General features: G+C 55.2%; 1 protein-coding gene across 9 annotated transcripts in view; it reads left to right on the top strand.

The window, feature by feature from the left end:
• The first annotated feature begins 6,110 nt into the window (after positions 1 to 6,110).
• Positions 6,111 to 13,212, top strand: part of HDAC7 (histone deacetylase 7) — a 36,206-nt gene continuing 29,104 nt past the window's right edge. For 2 of the 9 annotated variants that reach the window (XM_079774306.1, XM_079774307.1), the window contains exon 1: positions 7,905 to 11,519. In XM_079774306.1, the coding sequence (XP_079630432.1) occupies positions 11,282 to 11,519 (238 nt within the window). In that variant the 5' untranslated portion in view covers positions 7,905 to 11,281. The other 7 variants (XM_079774310.1, XM_079774314.1, XM_079774312.1 and 4 more) reach the window with 7 other exon arrangements.

Here is a 13,212-nt window from a genome sequence, read left to right as displayed (position 1 = left end):
TTACCTGGGAGCTGCAGATTACTGGGTACCCCCTACCCCAAAGGGTCTGAGCAGGTCTGTGAGGAGGCCCAGGAATCTGTTTTCACAGGTTCTTCCAAGTGATTTTGATGTATTATCGGGGTTGGGGGATCCTGCAGACTAGATAATCTTATAAATCTCTTGCAGCTCTTAGGAGCAAAGATTCCAGTAAATGGAACGGGCGTGTATCAGGAGGTTTTGGTGTTGGGAAGTTTTATCGCAGGGCAAGTGAGGAGTAGTTTATTTCATTATCAGCATCATCATCACTATTATTTATTATTATTATTATTACTATGCTGACATTATTGTTATGGAGGGAGATGGCAGTGACCCCAGCTGTTTGTTTCTATCACTAATGAGGCTCTGGCTTCAGGGGACCCTCACCTCCAAGTTGGGGGTGAGACTGGGATAAAGGGGAAGGGAGGAATGGGCCTTGTCTGGTGGGTGGAGCCTCTTGGCAAGGGAACCTTTCCTTCCCTCTCTCCTGGGTGGAGTTTGGCTGCACGGGCTTTGGCACCGACCTCTGGGGCTGGGAGAGAGTCTTCCCACCCATATTCCTCCCCCACTTTCGTGTCTCAGCTGCCTCAGCCCTGGGGACTGCCCCTTCTCCTCCTCCAGACCTGACTTCCTCCCCAGACTCCCTCAATCCTCACCAACCTCATTCCTGAGCCTGCTAATCTGTTTGCCACCCCTCTGCTTCCTTGCCTTGCCCTGGCACATGCCTTTCTCCCTACCTGGAATGTCACCCCCCCTGCCCCCACACTGACTCACATTTCTGGGCTCCTGTAAAACCCAGCTCAACACTCGCCTGCTTCATTCCAGCCAGGCTCTGCTCAAGTCTCTCCTCTTTGCTATGTACCCATTTACACTTGGAATAACAGAATCAGAAAACTGCTTTAGACTCAGAAAAATAAGTAGAGATGATCCAAACCAGCTCCCTCATTTGACAGATGACAAAACTGAGGCCCAGAGGACTTGTGACTTGGCCAAGATCGCACAGATAGTGAGATTTTTAAAATAGTTGGCTTCCCAAGAGGCTTTCAAGTATTTTATGTGTTTGTTTTGTTTCTTCAACACATTGTGATCTATATGAGGGCAGAGGCTGTGTTTTTGTTTTTGCCTTTAATGTTCTTTATCTCCACTGTGGAGCGTGTGTGTGCGCGTGCACGCACGTGGTGTGTTGTACCCAGGGCTAGAGTAAGTAATTATAATATTTCTTACGCTCTCAGGACAATACTTCTAAAACTCACATTGGTCCAAACTTTTGCATATATTATTCATATGATCTCAGAGCAGCCCAGTGAGGTAGGTAGCCAAATTATTGTTATTTTACAAAGCAGGAAACTAAGACTTAGAAAGGTGAGACCCAGGAAGTTAATGGCAGAACCAGGCCTAGAATTCAAGTTCCTTGACTCCCAGCCCCAACCAGGGGCCCTGATACCCACAATGCCTCTCTTGGGGCTCTCTCCTGATGTTCCTGAGCACCTGGAGTCATCAAGGGGGTGATCTTTGCCATCTTGTATATTCGTTGCTCTTTCTTCATCCTGGGGTTGAGGAAAGCCTGTCTTTGGCTTCCTGCCCCTCCCCATCCTGTCCCACCGCTTTCTCCTTGTGTCCCCTCACAGCTTTGTTGGCACATAGACGCATACACATATACTCAGAACTGCAGGTGTCTAGGGCGACAGACCACAGGGGAAACCACATCACCTTTGTTGACACCGAGGGAGGGAGGGGCACAGGGGAAGGGACTTGCTTAGTTCTCTCCACCTGCCTCAATCCCCACGGTCATCGGCCTCCCAACCAGAGCCATGTGGACTTGAAGCCACGCCCCAGCCTCTTCTTCATTTATCCATCCAATTATGGCCCAGGAGGCTTATCACTTCTTCTCTCAGATCCTGAAATCCTGGATGGGGGTCTGCCTAGCTGCATCCCAAAGCCACATAACCCGCTCCCCAATCCTAGCCAGAATACTTATGTAGCTCCCTAATCTCGCCTATGCAATACAACTGAGAAAGGTGGGAACCAGAGATGAAATGACAGGGCTGGGTCAGTGAGGAAGAAAAGTTGGCATCTAGGATGCCACACCTAGGTCAGCTGGGACCTCAAATAGCCAGGTATTACCAGACTTGACAGCAGGTTCTCCATTGTTGTGACCTGCTAGAAGGAATTGCACAGGCTCTGAATCAGACATATTTAGGATTAAGTCACTTATTGGCTCTGTGGCCTCGGGGAAGTCATTTTGTTTTTCTGAGTTTTAGTTTGCTCACTAAAACAATAGGGATAATAATGAGACGTAAGTGAAAGGGCCTTGAACAGCATATGATACAAAGGAGACCCTCAGTAAATCCTAATTATCTTCCCTCCCTTCCTTCCTGCCTTCCACTTGTTATATCTGGTCCCATGAAACACTTTATTTGGAGTTGGGGACCTGCCCCCTCTATTAATCTGCCACTTCAAAACTCTATGAATTGGCATTTGATCCCAGGTTCAGAACCTGGAATGCAAGGCCCAGTCCAACTCAATGAGACAGTCCTCAGAGATTTCACCAGCCTTTGGGGACGGAGCGCTTTTTGATTGCCTTTGTGGAGAGTGTGTGGAAAGTGTGGGCTGGGGGATGGATTGTGGCTTCGGCTCCTGTATCAGAATGGCCGGATCAGGCGTGATCTCGAGCCCTGAGTTTAAACCAGATGACCTTCTGGAGCTTTGAATCCTGGCACAAGGTGGACACCCGGTAATATTTGTTGAATGAATGAATGGCCCCATCACTTACTAATTGTGTAACTTTGGTCAGGTTTCTTAACCCTTTATGAGCCATACTTTAATCATGACCATAATAAGGGTTATTGTTAAGAATAAATGATCTTCCCAGCCAGCAGGGCTCAGTGGTTGAGCGTCAACCTATGAACCAAGAGGTCACAGTTCAATTCCCGGTCAGAGCACATGCCCAGGTTGTAAGCTCGGGTTTTGGGCTTGATCCCTAGTGTAGGGTGTGCAGAAGGCAGCTGATTCGCTCTCATTATTTTTTTAAATATATTCTATTAACTTTTTACAGAGAGGAAGGGAGAGGGATAGAGTCAGAAACATCCATGAGAGAGAAAGATCGATCAGCTGCCTCCTGCACACCCCCTACTGGGGATGTGCCCGCAACCAAGGTACATGCCCTTGACCGGAATCAAACCCAGGACCCTTCAGTCCGCAGGCCGACGCTCTATCCACTGAGCCAAACCTGCTAGGGCTCTCTCTCATTATTGATGTTTCTATCTCTCTCTCCCTCTTCCTTCCTCTCTGAAATAAAAAATATATATATTAAAAAAACAAAAAAAAACCAAAAAAAGAATAAATGATCTGATGTTTGCCAATGGGGTAGTATAGGACTGTTACATGGTAAATAGTCAGAAGAAAAAAAAAGAAAAGAAAAAGCTAAGTATGGGAAGAAGAGGAAAAGGAGAAAGAAAAGTCCAGTAGGCCCAGACCACAAAGAGGAGCAGAAGAGGAGCCCCTCAGGCTTGTATGGGCAGAGATTCCAGGAAGACTCAGGGGAGACAAGGCGGTCCCATGGAGCTCATCTCTTCTGCTAGGTGCTTAGCTGAGCAGTCTGTGAGAAGCCTGGGCTCAAGAGCCTTTTAAAAAAAAAAACTTCCCATGGTAACCAGGGTAGAGGAGAGAGAGGTAGCCTGTACTTTTCTGCCTCATGTCTCTTAGGGTTCTTGGAGGCTCTCTAACATATCCCAGCAAGGGACATGTGACTTAGAAACTGGCTTAAGACTCGGTCATGGGAATTAGGATGTGTGAAATGGTAAGTAAACCTGGGAAGGGAGGGAGGGGCACAGTCCACCTTCCCAGATGCAGGTCTCACAAGCTATCTTTCTCTCTGTCTATCCTTTGGGGGCAGTGAGTCCTGGTGTGTGGAGAAAGTCAGGTGCTGGGTACAGGCAGGGGGGGAGACCCCCCTTTTTCAAAATGTATTTTTATTGATCTCAGAGAAGGAGGGAGAGGGAGAGAGAGAGATAGAAACATCAATGATGACAGAGAATCATTGATCTGCTGCCTCCTGCACGCGCCCTGCTGGGGATTGAGGCTGCAACCCGGGTATGTGCCCTTGACCGGAATCGAACCTGGGAGCCTTCAGTCCACAGATCAAAGCTCTATCCACTGAACCAAACCAGCTAGGGCAGGAGAGACTGTTTTTGTTCAAATCTCTCAGAGCTCAGTGATTATGTAAAAAAGAAAATGAAGGCTCACAAATAAATACATGATTGATGCACATGGTAGAAATGAGTACACAAAGGCCTGATTTCAGTCCAGAAATAACGACAGGAGTCCTGAGGGGATTAAGAGAGGGCATGGGGGGGGCGGGGGGCTAAAGGAGAGAGGCACAGGGAAAAGACGGAGTGTCTGAAGTAACCAAGCAATTTTTCTGGAGGCTATGGGCACAGAAGAGGCATCTGGAAGGAGAGTGATGTGGTTTGGAAGTAAGGGCTGGGAAGAACACACCTGAGGTGGGAGAACATGTGTCTTGCAGAGTCAGCATGGGGAGTCATGAGTAAAAAAGGGTGCGTTGGAGGTGTCCAGCTGGGGTACGGTCCTTGAAGGCCTTGAATATCTGCCCCAATTCAGCAAAGAACTATAGGGAGCTTGAATTCTGTGTAAGGCACTTAGCAAGACACTACAAGAAATGCAGTCATGACTAAGGCAGTAGCTGGGTTCAGGGATGTCCAACCTTGAAGGAGAGTTGGGACAAGTCGACAGACTAGGAGGATAAAGGTCAATGTAAAGAGAAAAGACTGACAACGTGGGGTGGGGTCCTTTAATGGAAGGACAGATCCCTCTGGCTATGGGAATCAGGGAATGGCTCCTGGAGAAGTTGGTATGGACTTGAGGATTGGAAAGGTTTCAACAGGAGGAGAAAGGACTGTGAGGACATTCATTTTTGGAGGCAACATGGAGAGCCAAGGTGAGGGAGTGGGAAAGAATGAGAACACAATGGGGAGCAGCCAGCAGCCCACTTTGGCTGAAATAATAATAGTAATCATAGCAACTGACATTGTTGAGCACTAAGTACCAGGAGGCACTGGGCAGAACATCAGCAAAAGAGAGAGAGAGAGATGGTGGAGTATGAGCCAGGCAGCAGGGGGGCTCGGAGGCCAGGAAAGGACTTTGTGAGGATAAGTTAACAAGTGCACTCACTGCCTGCTGACTGAGTGCTGGGACACCCACAGGGACGGAAGACCAAGTCGGCTGCTAACAATCCCAGTTAGCAACCAGTGCTCAGGCTGGAGCTGCGCTTGTGGGAACTAGGAGTCTATGGCCAGAAGTTGGACCTCGATATGGCCAGGCCCTCTTAGGCCCCTGTGGACTCTTGTTTCTCCGTCTGACATGACGCTGCCTCTGGCTCAGCCTCAATTTCTCCTTCTGTAGAATCCTGAGGCTCTCGGGGTTCCTGGGAATAAGGGAAGATTGGGGTCAGATGGAGGCTGCGCCCTGCCTTCCAGTGGTGATGCCTCGCGGGAACCGAGAGCCTGGTGGGTCAGGTTGTGGACCTCTCCCCTTCCCAGGAGCCCCTGTGTCTCTAACCCAGCAGATTGCCAGAGGCGACAGGGCTGACAGACTAGGCTGGGAAGCAGAGTGGTGAGGTCCTCAGCCTCTGACCCCTGAATCTGACCTCCTTGGGCTACAAGGGTGGAGGGGGTCAGGGAGGGCTGCTGCGAAAAGCCAAAAAAGCCGGCAGGAGCTGAGTTTATTAGCTGAGGGAGGGCTGGAGGCGGCTGCATTCCGACTCACAGACTGGAACATTTCTGTGATCCGCTGTAATGCACTGGGAGACACTGGGCACATTGCTGAAGTTTGACTCATAGGGACCGGGAGGGGGAAAGAAGGGGGGAGGGTTGGGGGGGGGGAGGAATGGGAGGAAGAGAGGAAGAGGAGAGGAGGGAAGGAAATCCCTTGAGAAATTTCTTTAAAAAAAGAAAACTTTCCAAATCCGCACCGCCCCCATCCCCTTTTTCTTTTAATAGGAACAGGCTGGACCCTTCGGTTCCCCTCTGCAGGCGTTGGGTGGGGGGTGGTAAAGGGGGAGGGCTGGGCAGTGATTCAAATCAGATCCTGGAACTTCTTCAGGCAAGTCGTGCGCGGGGGGCGGGGGGGGGGGTGCCCAGGAATCTCAGAGGGCTTGAGACTCCACGCGTGTCCCTAAGTGTGACTGTGTGCTCGTGGGCTGGACTTGTCTGTGCTTGTGCGCACGGAGGTCCTCCCCTGAAAGTGTGTCTGCGTAAACGACCCTGGCCCTGTGTAAACATGGATGTGTGCCTGTGCCGTGCACGCAAGGCTGTGGGCGCTCAGGTAGCCGAGTTTCCGGGAATTGTGCGCGGGCCGGTGCGCCGCGCCTCGGGCTGGGCGGCGGGCAGCGCGGCGACCGCGCGCGGAGAGGGGCCGCGTCCCGCGCCCCGCGCTCCTCCCCGGCCGCGCGGTGTGTCCGCCGCCGCGCGGGGCACGTCTGCCGGGCGGTGTGTCCCAGGGCCGCGCGCGCCGGCCCCCTCCCTCCCCTCCCCCTTGGCCCGCTCGCAGCCTCAGATAAAGCATTTCCTTCCATTGTCATCCTACCCGGCCGGCCAGGCTGCCAGGGCCCTCCCCCTCCCGGCCCCCTCCCTTCCTCTTGCCGTCTCTCAGTCGCTCTGCAGCCTCCGGCGACTGGGGGGATGTGAGGCCAGCGCCCCGGCCCCCAGCCCCGCCATGAGCCCCCCGCTCTGAGGGCCGCGGCCCCTGGATGCACAGTCCCCGCGCTGGTGAGTACCGGGCAGCCGCCCCCAGCCCCGCCCGCCCCGCCCTGCGCGGTTCCCCCGCTCCGTCCGCCCGGCTCGGGCTCGGGCTCGGGCTCGGGCTCCGGTTTGGGCTCCGGACGCCCCGCGGCCCGGTCCCGCGTGCGGCCCCCCGGCCGCGCCCGCCCCACCCGGCTCCGCGGGGCTCGGGCCGGCTCCCGGCCGGGGCTGGTTCCGGGGCCGGAGGGCTCGGGCCTCCCGCTGGGCGCCCACATCCGCCCGCCCCGGGGCAGCGACAGGCCCGAGGGAGGGAGTTGGAGGCCCCGGGCCGCCGATGCTCGGGCCCGGGGTCCCTTCACCCCCATTCCTGGGGAGGACGGATCGGGGGACCGGGGAAGGAGGGACGGCTGCCGCGGCCCCGGGAGGGGGCGGTGCTCCGGGGCGGAAGGTTTGGAAGCGCGAGGGCAAAGGGCAGGACCCACTGAGTTGTGGCCGGGCCGGTGGTGCTGGACATCCCATCCCGCGGATCCCGGCAGGGCCTTACCCCGACCCCTAGGCTGGGGCAAAGTGATCCCCTGGATGGAGGGTCCGGGACTGGGAGGTTTCTCTGAGCACCGCCCCGCACCCTGCTCACCCATTAGGGCGAAGAGACACCTGTGCCCAAGTGCTCTGCCTGCCGGGGGGGCTGACAGAGGTAGAACCGCAGGCGGTGTCCTGAGTGTTGGGGACAGGATGTGTGCACCCTCAGGCCTGGGGTCTGCTGGTGCAGGGAAGTGTGAGAGCAGGCTGCAGATCTGGAAGCTGGGCTGGGCTCTGACACGGGGAGTTTCTAGACCTGTGCGCTGAGAGAGGACTCTCTGGGGCCTGCAGGCCGCCCAGCTCCCCCCAACCCCTTTTTCCTTCCCTCTGGCTGCCCATTCGGATCTGCACATTTGGATCTGACCTCTCCAGCCACTGCTGCTCCTCCCACCAAGTCTAGGCCATTCCCTAGCCCCTGTTGGCTGTCCTGCATACCCAGAGGCCTCCCCCTGCATCTGGACACTGGCTGTATTGCTGCTGCCCATCCCTCTCCACACACCAGTTTAACATCTGCTTGAGGCCCAGCTTGACCTGCCAAATTCTAGGGTGAGAATGGGGCATTGGATTTTAGTGGCCCTGCTGGGGACTCAGCCTCTGGACCGTTCAGCCTGCTCCTTCGGGACTTGCACCTGGACCCAGGGGTCTTCTTTAAGACTCCTTCCCCGGCACTGGGCTGAAAGAAGGGAGACTGTGACTCAGTTTCCCACCCCCTAACGGGGCACCTTGGCAGCCCATTTCTCCCCAACAGGACCCTTCCATGAAGCGGCTTAGGTTGCCACACACACTTCTCTCCTCACACCAGCCCTCTTAGACATCCCAGGCTCCCTTTTCAGCATCTGCAAGCCATCTCATAGCTCCTCATAGCTTAGCATCTCCTTCTTCTTCTCTGCTCTCTGTTCCTTCTACCCACCTCAGTTAATAAGTAATTTTCCTCTTTCCTGCAGTCACTTCTGAGGGAAACTAAGGCACAGAGCAGATGTGCTGTGTTATGCACAGTGAACCAAGACTAGAACCAGGTCCTGGACCTGCTGGGACTCCTCCCTTGCCTTTAGTCCCCTGATGCTCCTGGAACCTAGCAGGGCCAAGCTCAGAGCTGCCGCTGGTGTTACATCTGGAATGGTCTGGGAAGTGTTCTCCTGAGGCCTCTGTGTTTGTTAGCTTGAGCCCACGGGTGGGTGTCTCTCTGGCCACCAGGTCTTAGGCTGGCATTGTGAGGCTGCGAGGTTGCATCCAGGTCTTGCACTGACCCTCCCAAGAATCTAAAATGGTCACTCTGCTCTGATACTGAAGTTCAGTTTCCCCATCAATAAAACGGGGAGAAAATTTCAGGGGCACTTCCCAGAGCACAGAGGAGGAGAGGTTAACTATAAAGAGAGGGATCAATGTTCAGTGTGAGGGCTATTATGCGCCCACCACCACCACCACTACCACCACCACCTTCAGGGATAACAGACACCAGCTTTCATCCTTGGTGGCTTCTGGGAATGAGAGTTGGAACTTTTCCTTCCTGCGTCCCTTCCTTAATCCTGATAATGGGAGTGAGCTCATGTGTGATGGGGGCGTGGGGACCCTCTCTTGGCTGTGGGCATGCTTGCCCAAGGACCCGGGAGGAAAAAGCCTATGTAACCTCCACCTCTTTTTCATTACGAGCTGGTGATTTGGAAGTTGGCAGGGGCCCGAGAGAAGATGAGCTAATGCAAGGCCCAGGGTCACACAGTAGGGAATGGCGGGCTGAGTGGAGCTGGAGGCAGACCTAACCCTGCCGGTGCCATTCTCCTGGCCTTCTCCCTCCTGGCTCAGGTCCTGTCCATGCCTGCCCCTCAGAGCTTGGCCCTGGTCTGCCTTCAGCCCAGACTGAGACTGGGGCCTGTCATGGGCCTGGGAGCTGGGGGGAGGGCATGTGTCCTCCCTGAGGCTCCAGGACCGCGTTTGTGTGTGTTGGATTTGTTCACTAGATGGGGTACTTCCTCTGGGGCAGGAAGCTTTGATTTCCTGTGGTGGGGGCGTTTGGTAGGATTAGGAGTGGGGGGCTCCGCTCTGGGCCATCCCTGATGTTGTTGTTTGGAACCACAGAGGGGGCAGACTTGTGGCACAGGCTGGGTCCCCCAACCCAGGGAAGGCAGGATGGAGAGCACTGGTGAGGAGGCCCAGGCTGAGGCTGGAGAAGGAGGCTGTGAGGCTGCTGAGATGAGGGGGGTGGTGGGCAATACAGCAGGAAGCCTGGTCACCAGGTGACCCTGCCGGGTATTGTGTTTCCCTGTGATATTTCCCCCCTGTTTCTGTGGTAACCTTCCCTGGGGGACCCAGGCCTTTGGGCTGCAGGAAGGTGCCCCCAGACAGCCCTTTCCTTAGAGGCCTGAGTATTAGGAGGAGTCCCTAAATCTGGCCACCTCCTTAACCCTTTTGGCTGCTAGGACCAGGGCCTGGGAATCCAGGCAAGTGGGCAGAGCACTGAGGGATGACTGGGTAGAGGCCCTTCTGCATCTCTTTGGGGTGAGGGAAAGGGGAAGAGAAGGGCTGCTGGACTTTGGGGCGGGCTCTGTGCCTGCACTCACCCCATCTCTCCACTGCCCTCCTTCAGCATCCCCCCTAAAGGGGGAGGTGGACAGCACGCTGCCTGGGGCAAGGGATAAGGGTGGAGGTGGCGGAGGCGGGAGGGGTGTTTTCATCAGCGGAGCATAGCTTCTTTGGTCCTGGACCAGTTCCCAGAGGCAAAATAAATTCAGGATAGCGACTCTTTAGTGTGGGTCAACATGTGATGGGTGTGTGTGCACACTGGGTGTGTAGTGGGGGCCTGTGTGTGTGCCCCAGGCTATGTTTGCAGGTGTGGTTCTGTGACAGTTTGTGATCCACGTAGTGGCTTTGTGTTGGGTCTTTTGGGAGTGTGTACACGTGTAATGCAGATGTATGTCATCCGTGTAGTGTATACCTTTGCAGTTTATGGCTCTGTGTGGGGAATGTGTTCATGTTTTGGGGGGCTGTATACCTGTGCAGAAATGGCTTTTTAATAGAAGTCCAGATGTTGGCTGGAAAGCACCATCTCACTCGTGGTCCTCAAGTCTCAGTTTCTGGACCATTTGTTTGGGAGTCACCTGGGAGCGTATTAAAAAGAAAGAGCCTCAGGCCCCATCCAGACAGATTCAGAATCTGCAGGGGAAGAGCCTGGGAATCTGGATTTTAGCAATTCCGGTGCAAAGCCGCGTTTGAGGACATGAGGACCACCAGTGTGGGCCAACCTCTTCCTTTTTTCTTTTGAAGAAACTGAGACTTTTAGAAGGTGTGCAGTTTGTCCAGGGACACAGGGGCTATTGAGAGGAAGAACTCAAGCCTATGAAGACTGGTCCGGGCTTAGCTATGCATGCTCTGTGTGTGCAGGTATGCCCCTGTCCACACTCAGCGTGATGGAGGGGACTAGGGGAGGCTGATGCACACACTAACTGGGCCTTGACCTTTCCCTCGGGGTCCCAGGCTTCCTAATCTTGCTCTCTGGTTGCATCCTGCCTCCATCTCCCTGGGGAAATCCTGGAACTATTGAGCGTCAATCCTAAAGGTAATGTTGGCAACCAGGAGGCCCTATTTACTGAGCCAGTCATTCAGCTATTATCCATTCACCGGATGCTTACTGAGCCTTGCCACGTGCCAGGCACAGATATGCAGTGAACACATAAGCAGAGCATCTGACCTCAGGGAACTTCCACTCTAGTAGAGGAGACAGACAGAACAAGTAAGCAAGTAAAGAAATGAGTATATATATCTAGTTACACGTTGTGATAAGCTCTAAGAAGGAAATGAACCGGGTGCAGTAATAGAGAATAACAAGGTGGGACTTCCTTAGAAAGGGTGGCCAGGGGAGGCCTGCCTGAGAAGGTGACATTGACGCCTTCTCTCACCTCCCCAGACTAGACGTGAGCCCTCAGAGCCTTCTGAGCATGCTTGGAAACTGCCTGGATCCAGGTAGGGGATCTGAATTGCCAGCCTTTTGCCTGGCATGGGACACAGCAGGGTCTCTGTTCCTCCAGCAGCCCCCAGAGATTGGCCAAGGAGAAGAGGAAGATGGAGAGCTGGACAGGGTCCACATTGAGGCCACTCTGTGGCTTGGGAGAGCAGCCGCCAGCCGCTCCTTCGTAGGCGAGCCCAGGCCCTGTGGGCACGTTGGATGTTGGGAAGGTAGCAGCCTCTCTCCAGGAGCTCTCAAGCGCCGCCCCATTCCTGACCCTCCTGCCTCACCTTCCTCCCACCTCATTTCCTTCCTCCCATCTCCCCACCCTGGAGCTCCTGTGCCAAGTCCCTCCCCTCTAGGTCTAGCCTGGCTGCCTCTGTGGCCACTGGAATTTATTTACCTGGCTCAGAAATCACTGAGGAGAGAGGGAGGGGGTCCAGGCTGAGAGAGGACCTAGACCCTGGAAGATAGGACAGAACCCAAAAGAAGGGTTGGGGCACATACTGTAGAGGACAGGGCCAAGAGAGGGCGCGGAAGAGACCTTTGGCAGGGCCTGCAGAGCCTCTCTTGGGCCCTTGGAATCTGCTCCCCAAACTGGCTGAAACTCTCGGCCCAGGGGGAGTCATCAGCTAGAAGGCAATGCCCCCCTCGGGCAGGTTAACTTTCACATCGGCCAGCAGCCTTCAGGCCCTTTCACCTCCAACCTCTTCTGGTCGGGCCCCCGGAGCTGCAGGCTGCAGAACGGTGCAGCCCTCTCTAGAGAGCTGAGAGTTGGAGGAGGCTTCATCTAAGAGAAGAGGCCCGCCTGTCCCGCCTCGGCTGGCATTCCACCCGGGGCCTCCTTTAGGCTGCTCGGTGCAGAAACCCCCTGGACTCCTGTGCCAGGCTCAACCCTAGCCACTCCACAACCTCCACAGCAAGGTGGGGAGGGGACTTCTCCTAATGAGGAGGGCCCTGGGCTACACTCACCATCCCCGCCCTGTCTCCAGCCACTTCCTTTTTCCCTTCAGTTGCCTGCAGGGATTGGAAACCCTGGTGCTTTGAGACTTTGGGCCTTCAGGGCCCAGCTTGAGCCTTGGAGAGAATGAGGGGTATACCCTCTTCCCTTTCAGGAGTCCCGCTCAGCTCCCTGCAGAGCCCATTTCAAGGAGCCCAGCTCTGGCTCTGTAGTCACCCCATTCCTCCCTCCCCCAGCTCCCAGGATGGCAGGGAGAAGCAGGGCGGGCTGGGAGCCACAGGGTCGGAAAGAGCCCGGGGTGGGGGAATTTGGGGACTGGGCTGAAACTGGCTTGTTTTGCTTGCCCCACAAACCTTCTTGGGCATCCGCTGCGCCCTCTGGGGCGTTCAGGTTGTGGAACTGCTCTCAGAATGACAGGCTGGTGGCACCCAGTTGGGTCAGGGGGTGGGGGTGGGGTGAAGGCGGGGAGCCCCAGGCAAGGGGGAGCTGGAGGGTTAAAAATAGCAGCAGCCGGGTTTCAGTTAGCAAATGTGGAGGCGGGGAGCTGGAGGCGGGGCGGTGGCAAGCTGTGTTTGCCCACAGCGCAGGGCTGTTTCCCCTGGGTCCCAGGAGTGAGTCACCGTGGAGCTGCTGAGGAGGTGCTGGCACCGCGACCCTGGCGCAGGGGTTGAGCGCAGGCTTCATCCCGGGTTCGGGAGGATGTGCAGCTCCCTCCTGGCCTTCGGGGCTGTCTGGAGAACTGGGCCAGGGGGATTGTGACGACATAGAGGGGGAGAAGTGTGCCGTTCTGAGGCCAAAGCCCTGGGTTTGAAACCCAGCCGAATGGCTGAGAGACCTTGGGCAAGGTTGCCAAGGGCCCTAAGCCTTGGTTTCCTAGTCTTTCAAGTGGGGATTTTCTCACATGCATGTGTAAGCACTTGGTGGATTCTACAGCATCCGACAGAAGTTCATTACCACCTTAG

This window comes from Cnephaeus nilssonii (genome assembly GCF_951640355.1).
Source record: "Cnephaeus nilssonii genome assembly, chromosome: 6".
Lineage (NCBI taxonomy): Eukaryota > Metazoa > Chordata > Mammalia > Chiroptera > Vespertilionidae > Cnephaeus > Cnephaeus nilssonii.
Note: the sequence above shows the minus strand (reverse complement) of the source record. Positions and strands in the feature narration are given on the sequence as shown.